The sequence below is a fragment of the Rhamphochromis sp. 'chilingali' genome, assembly GCF_963969265.1.
Source record: "Rhamphochromis sp. 'chilingali' genome assembly, chromosome: 9".
NCBI classification, from domain to species: Eukaryota; Metazoa; Chordata; class Actinopteri; order Cichliformes; family Cichlidae; genus Rhamphochromis; species Rhamphochromis sp. 'chilingali'.
The window spans coordinates 36,601,110-36,623,905 of record NC_137936.1 but is presented as its reverse complement, the minus strand read 5'-3'; the positions used below and the strand labels follow the sequence as shown (position 1 = coordinate 36,623,905).

The following is a 22,796-nucleotide window of genomic DNA, read 5'->3' as shown; positions in this document are numbered from 1 at the left end:
ATTAAACTGTGTGAATAGTTTATATGATGTAATTAGTGGAGCAAACATTATGTTGCTTTGGCTAAAATTTTAATGCTTCTCTGTGCAGTTTTCCTTGTTTTAAACACAAACTTGCTACTGGCTTTGTTTCTGTCTGTCTCTTAGGACTTCCCAGCAGTCAGTGCTCTGGAGCTGCTGGTCAGAGCCAACATCACTGTGAAGTCCAGCATCAAACATCTGGTCCTTAAGGATGCTGCTGCACTGGTACTTCACACACATTCATTTAAAAAATAAACATTTTTACTGTTAAATTGCTGTTTGTGCATTGCTTCAAGCTTTGAGCTGAATATCTTTTCTTCCTTATCAGGTTTCAGTGATGATCTATCCCGAGCACGGTGTTACTGACCAGTACTGGATCCCCTGGTGGATCATCCTCATTGCCATCCTGGCAGGTGTCCTGCTGCTGGCACTGCTGGTCCTCATGCTATGGAAGGTAGTCCATGAGATCTCAAATGGTCTGTCTTTACTTTTTCACTGTGTTTTTTGTCTTTTTATTCAACTGTAGGTCTTTATCATTAACAGTAGTGGAAAGATTAAAAAAAAATCAAACAGGAAAATAAGACAGGTTTACATATAAATGTTTATATAGTAATGTTTTATGTGAAAAATGATGTCAAAGAAGAAAATAGAAGAAAATACATTAAAAATTGACAATTTACTTTTGGGTGGCAACCAGTGTTGGTCAAGTTACTTGAAAAAAGTAATCAGTAACTAATTACTGATTACTTCCCCCAAAAAGTAATCCCGTTACTTTACTGATTACTTATTTTCAAAGGTAATTAATTACTTAGTTACTTAGTTACTTTTTAAAAACACGATTTACAACCTGAAGAGGTGATAAAGCGATAGATCTTTCAGCCCAATTCTACTTTTTCTGCATAATCCATCATACAAAATGTAATCAAATGGAAAAGTCTCTTTTTAAAACTTGTTTTATTAGTTTTAATCTTTTAACTTTATGCATCAAGCAAACATTTAATTATATGCAACATTCTCTGACTGGAAGAAATTTGTTTTAAACCTATTTAAACCTATTTTCTGCACATTCCAGCACATAAAATAAAATATTTTTTGTGTTTACACTCAGTCTTTCAAATAGATGCAAGTAAAACACAGCAGAAAATAAATAAAGTCAAAGACTAGCGGTCCTATTGCTCTATTTTCACCTGTAAAGCAGGAGTAGGGCAGGCGGAGGTTTACCCTGGTGCAGGTGTGCCGCAGCGGTCAGCGGAAGAATCCACGAGTTTCTCTGTGAGTTTCCCATCACGTGGTAGAGCACTTGGTGCTTGTAAAAAGAAGTTTTCTTCCCACGCACAACGGACACTAATGTTTTTGTCACTTTTTATGGAATCAAACTTAAAGTAAGGTCAGTACTTCCACGCTTTAAACGCTGCACGCTCATACTCTCTCCGTACTCGATATGTGATCCATTGTTGATCTGCACACAGCTGTTGTCACCAACGTTGCACTTGCTTACGTCACTGTCATGAGACATTCTCGCAAAAGAATCACGGTTTTAGTAACGCAGTAACGCAGCGTTCCTACGGGAAAGTAACGGTAATCTAATTACCGTTTTTGCAATAGCAATCCCTTACTTTACTCGTTACTTGAAAAAAGTAATCGGATTACATCTCTGGTGGCAACTGAGTAAAAACACTTTCTTTGTAATACTAAAAATAATAATTCTTAATAATTTATAATTTAACAATTTACACAATTTATTAGAGAAAATTCTTATTCTGTATTTGTTTAAAGTAGTGCTAGCTAACTAGCAAGTGAGCACTTTTCTAAGATGGATTGCAGGTCATATAAGATGTTAACCCTGAAGCCAAAACCATGAAGATTTAGATGCACAAAAAATGAAATTATATATATTTGTACAGTCAATTTGCATTTATGCATTTATGACTTATTGTTTGCATAACACATGAGTATGATATTCTTAATGTATCATTTTTTGCAGTTCATTGCTCAAAAATTACTTTTACAATTTAAAAATTGATGATATAGAGGTCCAAAAACACGTCGGATACAGTTACAGACTTACAGGGTTCATTTGCACAGCAGTGGATTTAAAGCAGTAATAGTTCCACCTGAAATGCGGAAGAAGAGTCACAATAAACTGGAATATTTTAGTAAAGTAAGTTAACTAGTCCTCAAGTACTCTTTTCCTTTCCATCAAAGTTCAACAGCTGCAGGATCCTGAGTGACGTTTCTTTGATGTCACTGCAGTTGCCTTCACTCTGGGCCGTCCGTTATTGGTCTGCCTTGCTCTGATCTGTCCTGCAAATGTTTTATTCCTTCCAGCTCACTCTCACCTGTGCCTTTCCTCTTCTGTCCTCATGTTTGTCCTCTGTGTGACGCTCTAATCTGTGTTTTGTTCCCTTTTCTTTCCTCCTCACCTCTATCGGGGAATCCCCTCTGTTATATATCTGTGTTTTCCCCACTACCCCGCCCCAGTGTGGGTTCTTCAAACGCAGTGAGCGACGCCATCATTATGAGACGGAGTACTACCGTGCCCATTTGGGGGTCCAACCCTCGGAGGCGGAGAAGCAGGCGACAGAACAATAATATAAAGTATACCCCCCTCTGGCCTGCTCTCCCCTCCTCCTCTCACTCCAAGCGGTAAAAATCTTCACCTGCAGTCGTCTTTGTTCCTCAATTCACTCGAAGGCCGGTGGTGTTCATTACAGCATGACAGCAAATGTAGGCTCAGATGATCTCAGGTGGCATCATAGCAGTGACACATGAGATACAAGAGAACTGATCTCTTGTAAAGCCTTCTTTACCTTTGTTCCTGTTTATATTAGTAGAAAGAAAAACATTATAATGACAAAAAAAAAAGACAGATTTACCAGATTCTTAGCATTTTCCTACTTTATTCTTCAATATAGACAAAAGGTGGCTTCTAGTTTCTGCCATCACTCATTTTTACAGGACAATGTTTGCAGGCAGATTGAGAATTAAAATAAGAGGTTATTAGCTCCATAAGGGGGTATAAAATTATTTATCTGGGTTATATTTTATGTGTCTGTTCATTTTTAAATTAAACCTTCATTAAATAGGTAAAACATTTATACTAAGCAACCACTTTATTTGGTACACCTCGCTAGTTGCACTCACTTTCGCCTTCAGAGGTGCCTTATTTTTTCATGACACAGATTCAAAAAGGTCCTGGAAACGTTCCGCAGAGAATTTGGTCCATTTTTACGTGATAGCATCACACACTTTGTCAGCTATAAACGCATGATGCTAATTTCCCATTTCATTACACCCCAAAGGGATCTGGTGTTTGTTGCTCGTTGAGGCAACTCATTGTTAGGTTCAAGAAACCAGTTTCAGATTATTTGAGTTACATGGAACATTATCCTGCTGGAAGCAGCCATCAGATTATGGCTACACTTGGTCATCTGTCTTGGTCGCCTGACTCCAGCATCTGAATGTTGCAGCAGAAATTGAGACTCATCAGTTTTTCCAATCTTCTGTTGCCCAGTTTTGATGAGCCCGTGTGAAATGCAGTCTCAGTTTCCTGTTCCTAGCTGACAGCAGCAGCCAATGTGGCCTTTTGCTGCTTGAGTTCAACTACTTCAAGGTTCAGTGCATTGTGCATTCAGAGATGCTATCCTGAATACCTTGCATGCAACAAGGGGTTATTTGAATTTTGCCTTGCATCAGCTCAAAAGATGCTGGAAATTCTCCTCTGCCAACAAGGCAGGACACTGGATACTGTCTCTGTAAACCCTGGAGATGGTTGTGTAGAAAAATCCCAGCAAATCATCAGTTCATGAAAGACATAGATGTCAGCAGGTCATCTTGGCCATTTCTGTCAGCCTAAATATACGGAGATCTTGCCATGTGAGCGACTAATAAGACTTTTCAACTGACAAGCATCTGTACAGGTGTACCCAGTAAAGTGGCCAGTTAGCATATATGAACTGTGTTGCCTACATTCATGATTTGATCCCAAACTTTAAAAAAGCTATTTTCATTGTATTTAATTCCCCTAAAATGTATGAAATCATCATACCTTATTATAGAAACACATATCTGCTATCTCTACATAGGTGGCTAGTTGCACATATAGCCTAATGCTAGGTATTAGCCTAAATGTCTCCTATTTTAACAACAACCTTTAATATTAATGTCTCCCATGAGCAGCTACTTTGCTAGTCTCAGTTGTTGGTTCACTGAAACTGTTTTCGGTGTTTTGTTCTGTAAAATAATTTAAAACCTTTGTTTTCTAGTCACCTAATCTGTGCCTGTTGAACACCATCCAGCCATCTCTCCTTCAAGGCTTTAACATGCCTGCTGTGCTGTGTTTTGTGCCTCTTACTTTTCAGTTATCTGCACTTGTTCATTCTGGCATCATTCTCAGAAGACTGTTCATTTCTACGCGGTCCCCTCTTCCTAAAAATCTATTAACGATTTGACATGCATTCAATAACTGATCAACTTTTCCAGGTGCCAGACTGAACTTGTCGTTAGGATCAGTGGATGTCTTTGTTCCTTTTAATGAGTGTAAATCTGCTTAGCGGTACTTCAGTGTGTTGGTGTGTTAATCGCAGACACTTCAGGCTGGTGCAAGGTTATAAATGTTGAGCATGAGAGTGTGCTTTTTGGTTGGTGTGCTGTTTTAAATTTATTTTTTATTAAAAAGTCACTTTATTTGCAGCTGGTAATCAGGTAATCACTTTGCCTTCCTATCTGTGAGACGCACTATAAAGCTTTACCTAAACGCAATGAATAAGAGTGGATACTTTTCTTAGAAGGCATGCTATTGAGTAACACAGCACCTCCTCAAACACAGTTTAACAACTGTAGTTACCACAGTCCCTTAAAAGTGGCACTGGTTAATTCTTTTTCCTTCCCTTCTGCCTCCTCCATCCATCTTTCCCTTCTTCTGTGTGCACTCCGACCCACTTTCCTCCCTGGGTCAATAGTGTGGCTTCTTCCGACGGGCGCACTACAAGGACAAACTGCCTCAGTACCACGCGGTCAAGATTCCTCGCGAGGACCGGCCTCAGTTTCAGACTGAGAAGTCAGGAGGCGTCCAAAAAAAGGAATGGGCCACACACTGGAGCGACGGGACCTCGTAACCTGCTTTGATGCCCTGACTTTAAAAAAAAGAAAAAAAAAAGTGCAACACTCATTGTCTTTGCTGTTGAATTAACTGACTAAAAAAGTGCACAGAGACTGGGATCACGAAACGTTGTGCACACCTCACTTCATCATTGCTTACATACTGATGCGTTTTCTCAATACTGTAGCCTACTGAAGGCCTTACATAGCTTATTTAGTCTAAATCAATATCATAGTATTGTACTGAAGGCCTACGACAACATTAAAACCAGTCGAGCTGCTGAGTACGTTCCCCAGCCCTCACTGCTGCTTCACTGTCTGACATCAGAAAGAAGGACTGAAAATCAAAGACATGCATAAGCACCACATGCAGATCCTAACAGACACACACAGATATACTGGACATTATAGTAAAGAAGCCAGTGCCCATGACAAAGACTACTTTTTGCCTTAAATACTGTAAGACTGAAGATTCATATGGGCAATGAAAAGAAAATGCATTTTTCTATATATAAAGGACTTTTTTTTAGTACTGGTTAAAGCACTGGGTGGGTGGATGTTCGTGTTTCGATGAATGTGTTGTCTTCTGGGCTCGACGATTACTCTGGGTTGGCTCAAGAAGCCATTTAAAAAGTTCATTGATAGCTTTTGTAGGGCTTTGTTCAATTGCCTGAGTAACTTGAATAAGAACAAGTGTCAGATTAAAAAAAAAAGCAATATTTAAGGTATCGTGTGCTCTTCATCTGTTTATGAAAATTTCTGGTAGTTTTTTTATGGATGTCTTATGATGACATAACAGTGTAAAAAAATCGAATAAGTATGAAAACTTACTGTAGCCTCAATTTAAAACCTAAACTGCTACGAATGAGTGAATTAGTTACAATGTGACGTCTGAGTGATGCCGCCATATTTTTCTCATGAGTTGTAATGTAAAGATGTTTCACCAGGTAACATCTTTTTTTTTTTGTTGGACTGCATTAACCTGCTTGTCACACTGTTCTTGTTAATGTACGCCACTCGTACCAGTATGACACTCCTTTCACTTCATTACTGACACTTCTAATTGCGTACAAGTGCCTTATTGTAAAGGTGGCAGATGGTGTGCCACTGGTTACAAACGCAAGGCTACTGCAAATTAGATCATACTCCCCTGAAACATCTGTTGGACACCGGTGTACAAGTAAACAGCCCTCCTGCACTGAAGCAACATGAAGACAGGGAAAAACCTTTGTTGTTATTTTTTACATGAACAAAGCAGCGCGAACATAATGTGTATCAGAACCAGACAAACTCTCTTTGGATCTAATCTGGGTTGATGAAGTGGATGTAAAGCATGAAGGGTCAGCTTGATTTTTTTAGGTATTGCTGGACAATCTTATACTAGCTGCATGTCCTTTTTCTGATGTTCCCAAATTTTCTGTTGGTCATTGTTCGGTGTTTTATTTATTGATTTCGTTGGATTGGCTGCACTGTTTAAAGGTTGTAAATAAAAAAAATAAAATAAATTGAGGTAAACCTGACAGACCGCTTAATTTGATCATTATGCAGAGATCACCCAGTGATGTACAGACAAAAACCAAGGATGTGTAAAAGCTGCAATTCACTTATATAACACCAGGTGGCGGTAACACTCTGAGAAATAAAACATTATTTCTGTAGTTATTTTAAATAGGAGGGAAAAACGAAAACACAACGCATGTAAATTTTGTAAAAGCTATAATATAACTACTTGTCTGGAATAGATTTTGTTTTTCATGGAAATGTTGCCCATAATGTTCTTGAGTATTTGTGCTTGTTAACATAAAGATGAACAGGACAGTAAGGGGTGCAGATGAGATGGGTTTGTCTTTAATGTTTGATTGTAACTCTTCTCGAAGAAGAAATAAAGCATCTTGTTTTGTTTATGTGACATAAATATTCATGGTCTGTGGTCGGCTTGCGCACTGGCTGATAAATTTAAAAAAGTCAAAAACGGAACATTAAATCTTACGATCATTTTCAAGTTTATTTTTAACTCGGACCCATTAGTGATATGAGTCTTTTAAATAGTTTTTTTTTAGGTATTACATTTATAGAAAATAAATTATGTAAAACATGATATCCATACTTTAGAGTATTTCACCAGCATCTAACCTGACTCTGCATTATGACGGATTGGTGTAAGAAATAAAATTAGTAAATTGTATTACCAATAAAAATAGCCAGTTTTATTGTGCAAGTACAACACAATCAATTTAGAGAAATGTATTAATTCTGTGAGCTAAATTAAATACAGAGCTTGAAGCAGGACCGTAGCTTAGCTTAATAGCATTAAGAGTGAAAACAGAGTTTTAAAAAAAATGTAACTATACTTTAAAAAAAAAACTACCTTTCTTATTAACATGCTATGTTGTGATTATTAGAGCAACAAAAACCCAGAGTAATAAGCTCTGAACAAGCTTAAAGAAGCCTAATTACTAGCTTGAAGAAGAAGCTTGATTACTTGTATTTATGCTAAGCTAAACAGCATGCCCTGCACCTCTGCAGCTTTTAGATACACTGAAATTAAATTAAAAAAAATAAAAAATCGACACACTGCTGGGGAACAGATCTCAGACCTATACTGCCCTTCTCATGTTTTACACCGAACACCCTCCAAAATTTCCAAAACACTGATGGAAAACCAGTGAAAGGCATAAAAGACATGAACTCATGTATGACCACAGTTTTATTTTTCTCTGGCCCTGTGAAAGCTGGGATAGACGTAAGAAATGGATGGATGATCGGATGGTTGAGCAATGGGATCACAGAAAACTAAACAAGGGTTTATTTTTGTCCTCTTATTAGAAACAGTATAAACTCACTTTTGTGAGTCAGAGTGAGTAACTTTGATTTTCATGTAATCCAAAAGCTTCTGATCTCATTAATGAAAACTAAAACTCTCAGAATCCATTAGATGTCATCCTGGTTGCCATGGTAGTTAAAAAGAGGCTGTATGTGCGTGCGTGCTTAAGCGGATTGTCACCCATTAGGCACTTTGATGAGCCAAATCTGGTGATGTGGAAGTGACTAATTATTACACACACACACACACACACTGAGGCAACATTAAACTGAACAAGTACCCCTAATAAAGCAAGTGTCACTCTCACTAATAAAAAAAAGCTGGTGTTACTTGGAAAGATAATGGAAGGAAGCGAGCTGACGTTTAACAGATGAATTGTTTCATTTTTAGGCATCGTTTGCTTCTTCCTAAAACCCCTTGATCTGCTTGTTAAAGAAAACTCTGTGTAAGCAAAGGGTTTGATGAGCCAGAGTCTTATTATTGACCCAAGGTTTACTTTACATTCATGTCAATAAAGCTTTGGAGAAAGCAAATAATCTACAGTGCATGAAAAGGAGATCCATTATATGGTCATCACAGGTCCACAGCTCTAGCTGTGAGCACAGAATCTCCACCCACCTGCTGTTCAAACCTTCTGTTTGTCAGGGGCAGCCAATCAGAAGAAAGTAGGATTAAAGTTCGGGTAGTTACAAAGAAAGCTTGTTTCATACAGAAGATGATTTAAGAGGCAACATCAAGGCCCAGAGCGCATGCATTTTATTTATTTATATTTTTTGGTAATTGTTGCAGTTCTTCTGAATACAGTGTGTGCTTTGAATTTCTTCCTGTATAACTGAAGTCACATGACTAATCTGTTATATATTGTATATGCTCTGTGCATTACCTTGGGATGGGTGGGTCCGGGTCCATTTGCACAGATTTATTTGTTTAATAACTGGTTTGTGCTGCACGACCCTGGGGGCCACATAATAACACACTCTGGTGCTAAGTCATCACTAATGCCTGATCCGAGCTAAATGGACCTAGTTAAGGCTCTTCCTCCATCCTGTCCCCTGTTCCCCGTTGTACAGTAGCATCTTTCATCAGCTCTCCTGAGACATCCTGCCAGTGACCACGAGGTGTATATAAGACCCGCTGAGGATGTGACCAGCACTGAAGTTCGTTCTTAGCAAGTCTGCTTAGACAGCCATCTTCTTCTCTTTCCTCTTCTATATTTGTCATCAGTGTTTGTCTGACCTCCTCTCAAGTCTGAGAACATGGACACAGCTGCAGCGGTGACTCTTCTGGCACTGATTATGGCGATGGCTGGCGTCAGTCACGCTCTTCATATCCAAGCCGGCCTGGACAAAAATGACATCTTGCCTGGCAGCTCAGAGGAGAGCATGCCTGACCGCCTGTTGGGGCTGGTGAGACAATCAAACCACTGAAAAACCTGTTAATTTTCATTTCACGTACATGTTGACAGTCTATTTTATGATCATTTGAAGCTTTAAAACTGAAATCCTATCGCTGAAGCACATGTGGTGATTTTTATGCATACTTTGTGCCTGATTTAAATATGGACTGCCTGCTCTGGTACATGCCAACATTTTCTGAGAGGATTGTATGTAAATGCGACTTGAGCCTTTTATCAAATGAGACAGGATAAATCACACAGCCCATTTAGATTTCAGATGGTGTTCCTCTTCATGCAACAGTGTGAAATACACTGTTATATATTCTGGTGTGAGCAGATAGTCGGGGGCAGGATAGCGAATCAGATAAAGGACAAGAAGATCACGAGTACTAGATTTTCTCTTTGTGACATGCAGGGACGGACAGATCTGGGTTTTACTTTGCATAAAATGAAGCGAATGGATATTTTGGTGTGCACCATGTACATCTCTCAGCCTTGGTGCCTTAATATCTACATCTCAAGGCTTTTTGCCACAGTAGGACAGACTGTTTGGAGTCATCAGCCTTTTAAGTTTGTGATGTTCTTCATGTTCTATTTAAAAAAAAAAGAAGAAAGTTTGACACGACGGTGTGTGCTTGTGTAGCCTTAAATGTGTCCTGGTGTGTTCCAGGAGAGTGAAAACAGAGATAGCGACACTGATGATCGCTTGCTGACTTCATTGCTGAGAGCCCTGCTGCACGGAGCTCAGAGAGAAGCCAGGGAGTCTGTCCTCCATCAGCCACAGAGGTCAGTGGCATCACATCGCCTGTATTAATCTACATTTCAAGTTTTCCTATCAGATGTGTTTACAGAAAAACACTAATATAGGAAGTTCACTGATGTAGTTTGGGCTTGTCACCAAATCATTTTTTACCCATTCTTTCTTCAAAAATACACCATGTGGGTAGTTTGTAACTATTTAAAGGGATTATGATATACAGTAGGTCGCACCGTGTACTGGAAGACAGGAAGAGGAAAATCCATTTAGCCATTTGCAACTACTTTCCATATCTGAATTTTAAAAGATCAAAATGACCCATTATGTACTTGAAATGTCCGTTTGTAAAAATCATTCACAGTCAAAACGATTCTTATGGCAAAGCTGGGTTCATTAAACTGGTCTCATCTTCAAGCGACCTTCCTCTGTAACAGTCCTTCAAGCTCAAATGTAACTGAGGCCCAGCTAAGATCACAACATCAACATCAATATTTTGTATTTTCTGGTCTGCGTTTACAGATGTTTATTTATCTAAAATCATAGTTTGGAGTTGAATTAATTGAAATAATTCCCACTCTTGGTGCTTTTCCCGTCACAGGTTTGGCCGCAGCTCCAGAGGGCAGGTTGTGCTGGAGGATCAGATGCATTCCCGTGACTGGGAGGCTGCCCCCGGTCAGATCTGGAGTATGGCCGTGCCTCAGAGATTTGGCAAGAAGTAATGTTGCAGTCATGCGGTGTTGCCCTGGTGGAAGGTCAAGCAGCCGAGAGTTATAAAGATACTAGATTTGTTCCACTCTAAGCTCCAGCCCACTAGGCTTGACTTTACACCTGGTGTCCAGTGAAAGATGACACTAGCTTAATCTTTCATGATTATGATTGTTGTTATTTTCTTTGAATTTCCAACACTGGGAAGCACGGTGACTGGTGATTGTTTGGATCGGCATGTTAAGGACTGAAAATGTTTGTTGTAAATTGTTAGTTGCTATGTTTTTGTTGTTCTTCCGTTCAAATAAAAGAACTTTAATCTTGTAATGCTAATTTCATCTGTATTTGTGTTCAGTGTTATCAGTGTTCAAATATCACAGTAATCCGTTAAAGAAAGGTGGGAACAAACAGATATTGAAATTTTATAAATCCAGCTGTTGAGTTCATTTAAATATGGCCACTTAATCTGTTGCTAATCATGTTTTAGTTTGTGAAATGTGTGTAAAAATGGCAAATCCAAGTTTTCTCAAGCCAAGGTGAGATCTTAAAGTGTCCTGTTTGTCCAAATAAACTCTCAAATCCCCCAAAATCTTCCACTTAAATATATAATATGATAAATACAATAAATGGTGTTTATAAATAGATAATGGTGAATTCTGCATTTTAGAAGCTATAACCAGCCAACATTTATTATTTTTATCGAAACTGTTTTATCAGCTCATAAACTAATAAATGAGGGGGTTTTTTTAGCCTAAAAAGCTTAAAATCATTTAGCTTAAGTTCTTATTTCAGCACTTAGCGTTGGTTTTTTTGTTTGTTTTTTCTAATATCAGCCTTCCTTGTTTTTAAATTCGATCAAAGGACAAATGGTATATTTTTTGTTTGTTTGCAGGACGGTGTTATATCTGCTGGATCTGCAGCCAGTACTCACATCAGCTCGGCCATAAACAAGAGCATAACTGAAATGTGTCTGTGCTGGTTCACTTAAACATCAGGGGAATGTAAATGCAGTGGAGACCACACACAGAGAGATGAATGAAATACGATCGTAATGTAAGTATTTTTCATTTCTCTACAAACAGCACCGTGCGGGGGGTTAATGTAGTGGGATAAGGATGGAAATCCTGTGTTCATTGTGCCGTGATGGTCAGCACTTCTCTGTGTCTGTGGCTTATTTACAGGCCACCTGGGGAAGCAGCATGCAACTAATTAAAACACAGCAACATGCAATTACTCTACACATTACTGGTGTCCACAGCTAATTACTGGGAAGGAAAGCATGTCAATCCCACTTAAAATTAGTCTTTTATAACCTCGAGCTCTCGTTCTGCTGCAACACCCCAGAAGACAAAATAAAGTAATGTTGTTGGGTTTTTTTAAGACTAATGACCAATGATTCAGTCATTTTATTATTATTTTGGTTATTTTTAATCAAATGTAACTTTAAATTCTTGTTTATGGTTTAATCTGTGTTTGTTGTCGTAACATCACAGGTTTGAGCAGATTGCTCCCGGCCTCTGGACTCTGATCTTTACAGTTCTAATTAGAAATGAAACAAACAAACAAACATACAAGAACCATACAAATGAAAACCTTGTTACAAAACAAAAAGGGTAAGATTGACCGCAGAGCGTAACAAGACATTGTGGCACAGAACAAAGGGAACCTGTGCTGCACACAGAGAGCCCTGATTGGATGATTACTTACAGGTGATGATGACTGGAAGTAAAGCTGACTGGAATCTGAGTGCATTCGAAATAAAATGTGAAAATAAATGCAAATCTATGACAGTATTTACCTGTTAATATGAGTACTTTATCAAACATAAACAGAGACTCTATATGAAATATGAGCAGCACTGCGTTAAGAGCTGCTGTTTCAAAGCATCTTTAAGCAAGTTGGTCATCATCATCTTGTTTTTACTCGTGACGAGAAAGAACCACATCTAACTTTAGAGATATGCGTGGCTTTGACTTACATCTGTCTTACATACCAGCTTTGACAATGAGACATAAATGTGAGATAACAAGAAACATATTGAGACAAAAGAAAACAACAGAGGCAGAGCAGGTGCTGTTGTCCACACAGCTGTAGCCTCTCATCAGCTTAACTGACTTAAAGAAAGTCGGCTCATCTGAATTTCATGAGTCTGCAGGGGGTTCAGGCAAAACATCTGTGTGTGCAGTAATTATACCAGAAAGCTGCAAAGAGAGCGAGATCGAAAACCCAGACTGACTGACAGATACACTGGGTATAAAGACTGCTTTAGACAGCTCCTGTGTGCAGCACTGTTTTACACACACACACACACACACACACACACGCACGCACGCACGCACGCACGCACGCACGCACACACACACGCACGCACGCACGCACGCACGCACACACACACACATTCTTGTTTTCATGTCTTAGTGACGACAACTAATTGACATAATTGTCCGCCTTTTGGTCCCCACAAAGATGTCTAAACAGGTACACACACACACACACACACACACACACACACACACACACACACACACACACACACACAGAGAAACCTTTCTTTTTTGTTTGATGACCTTTATCCGACCTCCACACTTCCACTTTCCCTCATGGTCATCATCTTGGATGGCAGCCATCTTGAACAGCAAAGAGGGAGGTCTCAGCCATTAGTGGTCATGGCCGTGACACAGCACAATTTGTCACACACACAACAGGCTTTAATGGCTACAGTGTGATCAAATGATCTTGTTTCGAGAGAACACAGGTAACTTTAAGGTTAAACGGGAATCTGTCCTCTGCTGCACGCAGTGGAAACTTTTGAACTGCACCTTTAAAATTTCACTATATATACAAAATAAATAATGTTGGAAACACTAAAAATAGGCAACAGTTTTTTTCCCATGCCCCTGCCCTGTCTTAAAGAACTATACTATTAGTGTTCCCTGTCACCTCTTTACTTGTTTTACCCACTAACTGTCAACTCAAGTCAAATTAAGCATATTTAAACTTGCATATGTATTAAAGTACACAAAGCTTTAACTATTGAAAAAAACAAAGAAGATTTCTGTTACATGCAGCAAAAAAGTATAAAGTGACAGCATGCATTTAAAAAAATATAGGAGGTCTACACTTTATTTAAAGAAGTTGAGACTTAAATTGGTTTCAGAGGTTCAAGTAGTATCTGAAATGTTTTTCTGTCTTACTTTGGATTCAATTAGAAGCACTCAATAATTTAGATTCTCAACCACAGCAGCAAATCTCAAACAGAATGACAGAAAAAGAAAAGATTCAAAGTGTTGCAGTGATCCAAAGTCCAGACTTTCAATGCTGTTTCAGGACCTTAAGAGAATAAATGTTAATAAATGTGGTATATTATAGTTTAGTGCCAACAGTTTGTCACCAAACAGGACTTGCCCAGTTTCTGTTAGACTATGTGATTGGCTAATACCTTTTCCCTTTGAAAGTTCAATAAAAGAGTCAGAGAGATAAAACTCTGCTGATGTGAAGGAGCAGCAGAGACGAAGCTTTTGTCCTTCGTTCACTGCTCACATCAGAGGCTGCTCTGGAAAACGTGCAGCCAGCTGTTGTCTCTCACAAACACACTCACATAGAGCACGCGGCCCCTTATTAACAGTTTTCTGCTTTGATGACAGAGACATTTTTCAGTAAAAGCTCTAATTACATTGGCAGCTTTTTATTATTTCTCTCACTCCTTTACTACCAGCTACAAGACAAAAAATATGCAATCCCACCACAGCAAGAAACAGTCTAAGATCAGAAGAAGAAAACACAGAATTCTGTGTTTTTGTTCATTTTTACATGATTTTTTTTTTAAAAGATGTGATTATTTACCAAAATATTCTCTATGTTTAGACTTTTTTGAGTGACTATTATCCAATCTAAAGCATTTAAAATGAGGAATTATAGCAAATGTTATTGTAAAAGATGCAAATGGTGCAGCCCATGTGGCTGCTTCATTCCTGCTGAGCTCCTTTGTTGTCTGCTGTTTCTGGATGAACTGTTCACGCTAAAATGGAAAAAAAGATATTGCATGGTCTTTTGAAACAGTGAGAGTGCTTTCTTCCACTAGACTGTACATCAGAAATATTAATAATTTTCATATTTAGTGTGGAGTTAAAGTTTAGCTTGCTCTTCACGCCTGCTTGAAATTTATCCTAAAACAGAGCAGAGTTTGAAGGCGTCACGCTTGATATTTATTTCACTCCCAAAAAGCACTGCACATTTGACACACCGTAAGCTCCTTGGCTGGTGTCAGGTATCGGGGCCCAGTGGACATGTGGTGTGGGGACACTGGGGCTAAGAGACAATCAATAAAGCTTGTGCTGGCCAAGCGTCAGACAGGACAAGCCTGGCCAGTGATGAACAAAGAAATCATCAAAAACAGAACACACACACACACACACACACACACACACACACACACACACACACACACACACACACACACACACACACACACACACACACACATCACAGCCTCAAACTGTTCCTACATCAGGACGTATCAAACAAAAGGCAGAAAACTGCAGAAGTCTGAGAAAACCCTTTTTGTGTAAAACATTACGGCAAATGAAGAACTGCTTAGTGTGCATAACAGTATGTTTTTATTTTTATAAGCTCAGATTATTCTCTCACATGGTCAATATTGGCTCAGAATTGCATTACGCTGCATGATTCCCAGGTAACTGTACCATCTGTGTAGGGACTATGCACAGAGCTGTTCAGTAATGAACACTGTGCATGTGTTAAATAAACCAACAAACAAATTTGTATATGTGTAGATGTCAGCTTGACCTCATTCTGAATGAGACCACTTGTATCTAAAATACAGCGTAGGCTGTTTTTAAGCATGTGTAGGCAAGTGATTTTAAAAATACTCTTGAAGAAGAGGCTGGATAAATCCTACCCATTTCTACCCTTTGAGAGAGCATGCCTTTGTCATCCTCGCTCTCTCGTCTGTGCAGGGGCTGCTGCAGAGCAGCCCTGAGCTCAGACAGCCAATAAAGACGGAAAGAAACGTGAAAAGAGGGTGGGACTTGACGTGAAAGCGAATGAGAGTGAAGGAGAGGTGTGCCTTGCGGAGAATGCCCTTGCTTGAGCATTGAGAGCCTGGAGAGACAGAGAGGGAAGATAGAATAGAGACACTAGCAGGTGTTGAAGATAGGGAAAATCATTAGAGACCGGGTGGCACAAAACAACAAGGCAATTAGGGGAAAGTGTGTTTAAAGGCAAAAGTAAAGAACAGAAAAGAGTCAGACAGAAACTCAAACAATCTGATTCTTTTTTAATAAGCTGGAGCTCACTTATTTTTCAGCTCTTTATCCTCCTTGTTTCGTACGGATTCTCCTTTCTCGATCATCCCCTTCTTCCTCCCGTTTGCCTCTCTGACAGACAGTGCCACCATGGAAACTGGAAGCCCTAGGAAGATACAGTTCACCGTCCCTCTACTGGACACCCACTTGGACCCAGAGGCAGCTGAACAGGTAAGGTGGAGGGAAAGGAGGCAGGAAGAAAGGTGGAAGGAGCAGGTGTGGGTAATATGGGACTTTTAAGGGATTCCTCTTTGCATCAGTGAGACACGATTAGAGTACTACTCCCACTTTTTTTAAAAAACAATCAAGATGACTAGTGAAGATGCAAGAAAAAATTGCTTTATACTTGGAACGATTTGCAAAATCTCTGAACACATATTTAAAGCATATGTAATCTAGCTGTCAAAGCAAGCAGGTGTAGTCAGAGCTGAGCAGCTGAGCATGCTACATCCCAAATGCTGTAGTTTACACTGATGAGTAACTGCTGCTTTAAGTAGACCACATTTTCTTCTGTGCATCTAATTAGCCTGACGTATGTTTTGACTACAGCTCTAATGTGAAGCTGATGAATTCATAACTGATTTTTCCATCTGCACTCACAGTGAGCGGCTTTACCGAGATGCATAGTATCTCAGCGGTGGTTAAGGGGGGGTGCCGCAGTATATTGATGTCTCTAGGAGGTCAGTGTTTTTTTTTTTCATTAGTGACTGACTGCTTGTATCCTACAGCAATGAAATGCTGACAGGGTGAATGAATTTTACTCATTCATCATTAATGGACTTTTTCTTCTAAGGTAATTTAACTGCACAACTCAACCTGATTTGTGGCAAACACCACTTTATGACATAAAAAAAGAGAACTCCTGTTAGTGTCTGAAGGAGCTTAGTGAGTGCAATCCATCCTTCTGTTGGGAATATAGTGAAAAGAGGTGTCCCATTTTCTCATTTTTATAAATATAACATGAACAGGACAGGTCGTTCATAATGAATGAAGCTCAAGTAAAGCTGGCAAGGATTTAGGAGTCTGGCTACACTCTGTCTCACTCGCTGCTTTTCCCGACACTAGTTTTTCCCTCGCTGATACTATGAAACCCAAAGGGAAGGTAGATGTTATGTGTGTGTGTGTGTGTGTGTGTGTTTGTGTGTGTGTGTGAGAGAGAGAGAGAGGGGGAGAGTTTGCTCTTGTGTAGAGATTTCAGTTTGAGAGTTAAGTTAAGACATAGAGCTACTGTAGCAGGTGGAGAATGTATGACTACAAGCCTCAGATATGAGAAACTAAATATGAGATGGCTGCATCTGCTGGTGTGTACATGCATTTCAGTCAGCGTAACATCAGTTTGACATAGACACACGGAGTCGTATACAGCAAAATAAGACAGTTGGCACAAAATCTGGAGCCGTTTCCAGTCTGGTTTGGTGTCTACTTCTGCATGAAAACAATTTGTGCTTCTTATATAAAGGAGAACTAATTAAATGCAATGTTTAAGAATAAGAGCACTCTCTGACATAAAGGCAAATTACAGGATAGACCTGGAGCCACAGCCCCTGCAGTGATGATGTAGGCAAACCCAAAAGATCCTAGCTCCTCCCAGGATCCCTCGATAACAAAATCAATTGTTGCTGGATGATTGCAGAAAAATTGCCATTTTTGTTCAGGAAGGTAATCTTTACTTATTAAAGCCACTGTTATGATCTTTGACATGCAATTGAAACCATCATAAATAAAAGATCAAGCTACACTGGTCACATGATCTCAGTGTCACTTCTACAAAGTGTTTGATGACTTGATGTTGAGCTTTTGGAGTAAACGCCTCCTTAACAACACGTAAAAGGTCACAAATTTAGAAGTGGTGTTTTTACTTATGTACTGTCAGTGGGTAAAGTTGAACAAGGTAAAGCTATATCAAGCTTTTATTAGTTAGAGAGTTTTTTTTTCTGGGACTTTACTCACCAAACAACTGCTTTAATTTGGGGCTTTAACAACTGTTCTCTCTAATAAACTGTATTATCCTTGTCAGAGTTGGTCTCTTCTGTGATGAAAATACCCAATTTAAAGGGCACCAGTAGTGGCTGAATGATTTCATATGTATACATATTAAACATGTGCTAAATCTAAAGCTATAGCTTATTACCTGTGGGAGATTTTGGATATACTGGGCAGTGCTGTCCACATATCCTCATGTTCTTGTTCTTATGTTTAAGAATAACACTATACAACAGGCAGGTGACAAATTACAGGATACCTGGAATAACCTGGATAAACCAGGGTCAAGCAGGACAAACCTGACTTTTTGGCTAACCAAAAGTTAGCACCACCCATGATGTCTTGATAAAAAGTCAGTGGTACTTTTTGTTCAGGAGGTTAATGTTCAATGTCTTTAACACCGCTATCATCAGAACATAAATTCAGGGAATATCTTTTGGATAAACATTGTTCATTCCTCCACTAAATGCACACATAATGGGGATGTATTGTTATGCTATTTTACTCCAGTTTAAATCATAGTTTGGGTCGCACCAGCTACTCATAAATCAATACGAAGTCCTCTGTAATTCTTAATAAACACTTGGCTCATCTCATAGTACCAGTTCTGCGTTCGCTCCCAGCCAGCGAGCCGGGCTCTTACCCTTTAAAATTTGAGAAAAGATTGCGATCATTTCAGCCTGAAGACTTCTCATGATTCATTTTCCTGATAAAACCATGAGACGTGAGCACCAGTTATCCTGAGGGAAACTTGGGAGGGAGCCAGTTACTAAATGGTAGCTTGATTAGTCTTTCACTCACCCAGGCTGGACGACGGATTTACAAATAAGAAACACTGCCAACTACACTCTACAAAAATATAAACGCAACACCTTTGTTACTGCTCCCATTCCCCATGGGATGGACGTAGAGACCTAAAATTCATTCCAGATACACAATATAATATCCCTCCCAAACAGTGGTCACAAATCAGTCCAAATGTGTGGTAGTGGGCACATCTGCTATATTGAGATAATCCATCCCACCTCACAGGTGTGCCACATCAGGATGCTGATCTGACATCATGAGTAGTGCACAGGTGTACCTCAGACTGCCCACAACAAAAGGCCACCCTGGAATGTGCAGTTTTGTCTCACAGCAAAATGCCACAGATGCCACAAGCAATGAGGGAGCGTGCAATTGGCATGCTGACAGCAGGAAAGTCAACCAGATCTGTCGCCCGTGCATTGAATGTTCATTTCTCAACCATAAGCCGTCTCCACAGGCGTTTCAGAGAATATGGCAGCACATCCAACCGGCCTCACAACCGCAGACCTCGTGTAACCACAGCAGCCCAGGACCTCCACATCCAGCAGGTTCACCTCCAAGATCGTCTGAGACCAGCCACCCAGACAGCTGCTGGAACAATTGGTTTGCACAACCAAACAATTTCTGCACAAACTGTCAGAAACCGTCTCAGGGACGCTCAACTGCATGCCCGTCGTCCTCATCGGGGTCTTGACCTGACTCCAGCTCGTCGCCGTAACAGACTTGTGTGGGCAAATGCTCACATTCGATGGCGTCTGGCACGTTGGAGAGGTGTGCGCTTCACGGATGAATCATGGTTCACATTGTTCAGGGCAGATGGCAGCTGAGAATGTCCCAGTTCTTGCATGGCCAGCATACTCACCGGACATGTCACCCATTGAGCATGTTCGGGATGTGCTTGACCGGCGTATACGACAGCGTGTACCAGTTCCCACGAATATCCAACAACCTCGCACAGCCATTGAAGTGGAGTGGACCAACATTCCACAGGCAACAATTGACAATCTGATAGACTCCATGCGACGATGTGTTGCACTGCATGAGGCAAATGGTGGTCACACCAGATACTGACCGGTTCTGGGTCCCCAGACCCCCAATAGTGCAAAAAACTGCACATTCCAGGGTGGCCTTTTGTTGTGGGCAGTCTGAGGTACACCTGTGCACTACTCATGATGTCAGATCAGCATCCTGATGTGGCACACCTGTGAGGTGGGATGGATTATCTCAATATAGCAGATGTGCCCACTACCACACATTTGGACTGATTTGTGACCACTGTTTGGGAGGGACGGTTATATTGTGTATCTGGAATGAATTTTAGGTCTCTACGTCCATCCAATGGGGAATGGGAGCAGTAACAAAGGTGTTGCGTTTATATTTTTGTTGAGTGTAGTTTCAAACAGTTATTTTGCTAAATCATGTAGCACCTTCACAATATGTGAAATGTTCTTAGTAACTGACTTCAGCAGTATAATGCGGTGGAATATAATCATTCAGAACCATAAAATGGAAATACCTTCAGACAGCATGAGTAAAAGTTCAAGAGGAGGTCCATTATATTGTTGTAATAAAGAACACGAGGCATCACAGGTGCTGGAATTGTTTTTATTGATTTTAAATGTAATAAAAAATGGCCACCTTTCACAGGTAAGGTGAAAACATGTTGGGTTGCACTGCTATGGAAATTACATATTACATGACAGGTATTACACTGGTATTTGTATTCACACAGATCACTCTTTGTGCTGCGCTGTCATGGCATAAATGATTAACAATACAGAAGAAGTTTGCAATCATTTAACAGTGACTGAGTCTTAAAAAACAGATTAGGGTTGCAACAGGGCTTCAAGTGTCAGGGTTCTTGTAATCTATATAAAATATAGAGATAATTTGGAGATTACAGAGTTTTATAACATATGTGAATACATTTCATTAGTAAACAAACAAACAAACAATCTTTGTCTCAAACTGAGTCTGTTGGGATCTGGTCACGCTTCACGCTCTCAAAATTTCTGCAGTGCATGTTCTTTTTCTCAACATCCGGCTTTGCAAGGGTATCTGTAGGATGCAGACGTAATTTCATGTGTCTGTCTTGTTTGTGTCTGAGTGTTGGGGGAGTTGGTGTTGTCTGTATTTATTCAGTTACACGTCTGATTCCAGGCTGCGGCCGTTCAATTTAAGACTTAAACGGCTCGCAGCCGTGTGTTTACCTGCTTTCTTTCACGAGCAGATAGATCTCCTTCTAGGTTTATATGGGTAAAACTTGCTTTACTGTTTCTGCAAAGACTCAAGAGAGTCCTTAGCTCACAGCCTCAATAAGCATGACCAAAAGCGTGCCTGATTGCCACTGGGACTTTACATTTTCAATTTATTCTAAGACCTCTGCGAGTGGCCTCTTCAGCCTGTGTGGCAAGCTGGCTCCCAAGTGTGTGGTTTTATACAGTGTATATATTTATTTATGTGTTTGTCTTTGTGTGGGTGTATATGAGACAGACGAACAAATCAGACAGTCAGATATAAAGAGAAAGAAAATAAACAAAGGGAACCTCCAGATATAATAAAAAAAGAAAGAAAATGTGTGTTGTGTTTGCACGAGCTCGTACGAATGTCACACCAGGAGGTTTCACCCACGGTTCAGTAATCCCAGCAACCTGACACCTCCCAGCATGGTGAATCAGCCTCCGTGGAGAACTGTGCACCAGACAGAGGAACCTCTCTGACCCTTAATCACCAAAACACACACACAAAAAACCCAAACGCTCGCTCACTCCTCTTATCCATAATACAGCACAATCATCTCATATTATAGCCGTACATCTGACACTGGACCTGACAGAGGCCAAGACCAGATGGTGTCACATGAACAAAAGCCGTTGGACTCGGGAAGGGTAACTATCCCACTCCCCTGACATTTACACACCTAATGCTTCTGTGACATAATAGGCAGCTGGGGGCTTGCACAGCAGCAACTACAACCACAACAAGAAGATGGAGGGGGCTGGGATTTGAGATTGGTGTTTTTTGTGTGTTGCAAGGTTTCCACCATAAAAAGTTGTTAAGCACGGCAGCTGCGACCTGCCTGAGGGGAGAGGACAGGGGTTTGAATTTAATGTGCAGCGCTATCCGCTAGCTAAATCTGTGGCCCCGAAGGAGCAGCAGAGCTGAATCAGTACAGCTTTGTGTGATCTAATACTTTTGTGGCATTCTGCTTTTTAATTTTCTCTCTATGTTGCTTCAGTGAGTGTGAATGAAGGTAGTACTTTGATTTTCTTGCAGTAAATCAAAGTAGCATTTTACTTTCTTCTAATATTAGCTAACACAGCTAATGTTAAAATGATTTTTGTGTGTTTGCATGTAAGCAGTAACTCACAGTTTCCTTATTTTGTGGAGTGTACCTGCCCTGAGCCAAGTGTAGAAACAGACCTCATAATGTCGTCTCAGTCGTGCAGTGCAGGCGTACCAAAAGGAGAAAATAATCTGCATATTGTAGTTAGTTGCTTTTAGTGTTCTTTCAATGTTTTTATATTATTTAACATATCATTTATATAGATGGATGGATTTATATAGATTGTACATATTCTATTATTTATTGTAACAATAATACTCATAGCTGATTGGCTGTTTATAGTAGTAGTTCAACAGTTATCGCTGACAGATGTAGAAAATTGTTTCTGCTTTAATTTCATCACATTGAATCCAGGATATGGTAATTGGGTGATAGCATCTGTTCTCTCCTGGCGGTTTTATGGAAGTCATGCGGGAGTTTTATGTCGAGCACATAATTGGCATACTCAGACTGGGCAGTTTTCTGACAGATCCACTATGGAGCTCTCCTGTACACGAGCACCTGGACACTTGAGTCATAGCTGTGAGCACAGGGCT

The 22,796-nt window shown here is 39.9% G+C and overlaps 3 protein-coding genes across 7 annotated transcripts in view; all 3 read left to right on the top strand.

Moving 5' to 3' along the window:
• itga7 (integrin, alpha 7) overlaps positions 1-6,633 on the top strand; it is a 38,172-nt gene extending 31,539 nt beyond the window's left edge. For 3 of the 4 annotated variants that reach the window (XM_080891294.1, XM_080891295.1, XM_080891293.1), the window contains exons 23-25: positions 145-243; positions 347-472; positions 4,980-6,633. In XM_080891294.1, coding sequence (XP_080747420.1) covers positions 145-243; positions 347-472; positions 4,980-5,135 — 381 coding nt within the window. In that variant the 3' untranslated portion in view covers positions 5,136-6,633. Of the gene's footprint in view, positions 1-144; positions 244-346; positions 473-2,499; positions 2,665-4,979 lie in introns of all 4 variants that reach the window. The other variant, XR_013972755.1, reaches the window with a different exon arrangement.
• Positions 6,634-6,779: 146 nt separating this feature from the next.
• npffl (neuropeptide FF-amide peptide precursor like) lies at positions 6,780-11,118 on the top strand. Of its 2 annotated transcripts, none has more exons than XM_080891299.1 (3): positions 6,780-9,348; positions 10,012-10,124; positions 10,694-11,118. In XM_080891299.1, the coding sequence occupies exons 1-3, from the start codon at positions 9,199-9,201 to the stop codon at positions 10,812-10,814; spliced, it is 384 nt and encodes a 127-aa protein (XP_080747425.1). In that variant the 5' UTR covers positions 6,780-9,198; the 3' UTR covers positions 10,815-11,118. The 2 variants fall into 2 exon arrangements, with proteins under 2 accessions (XP_080747425.1, XP_080747424.1); XM_080891298.1 differs by having other exon boundaries at positions 10,009-10,124.
• A 4,818-nt stretch (positions 11,119-15,936) lies between these two features.
• The window catches only part of LOC308402597 (protein phosphatase 1 regulatory subunit 1A-like), a 32,522-nt gene continuing 25,662 nt past the window's right edge, over positions 15,937-22,796 (top strand). The window contains exon 1 of the mRNA XM_080891559.1: positions 15,937-16,295. Within this exon, the coding sequence (XP_080747685.1) occupies positions 16,215-16,295 (81 nt within the window). The 5' untranslated portion in view covers positions 15,937-16,214. The remainder of the gene's footprint in view (positions 16,296-22,796) is intronic.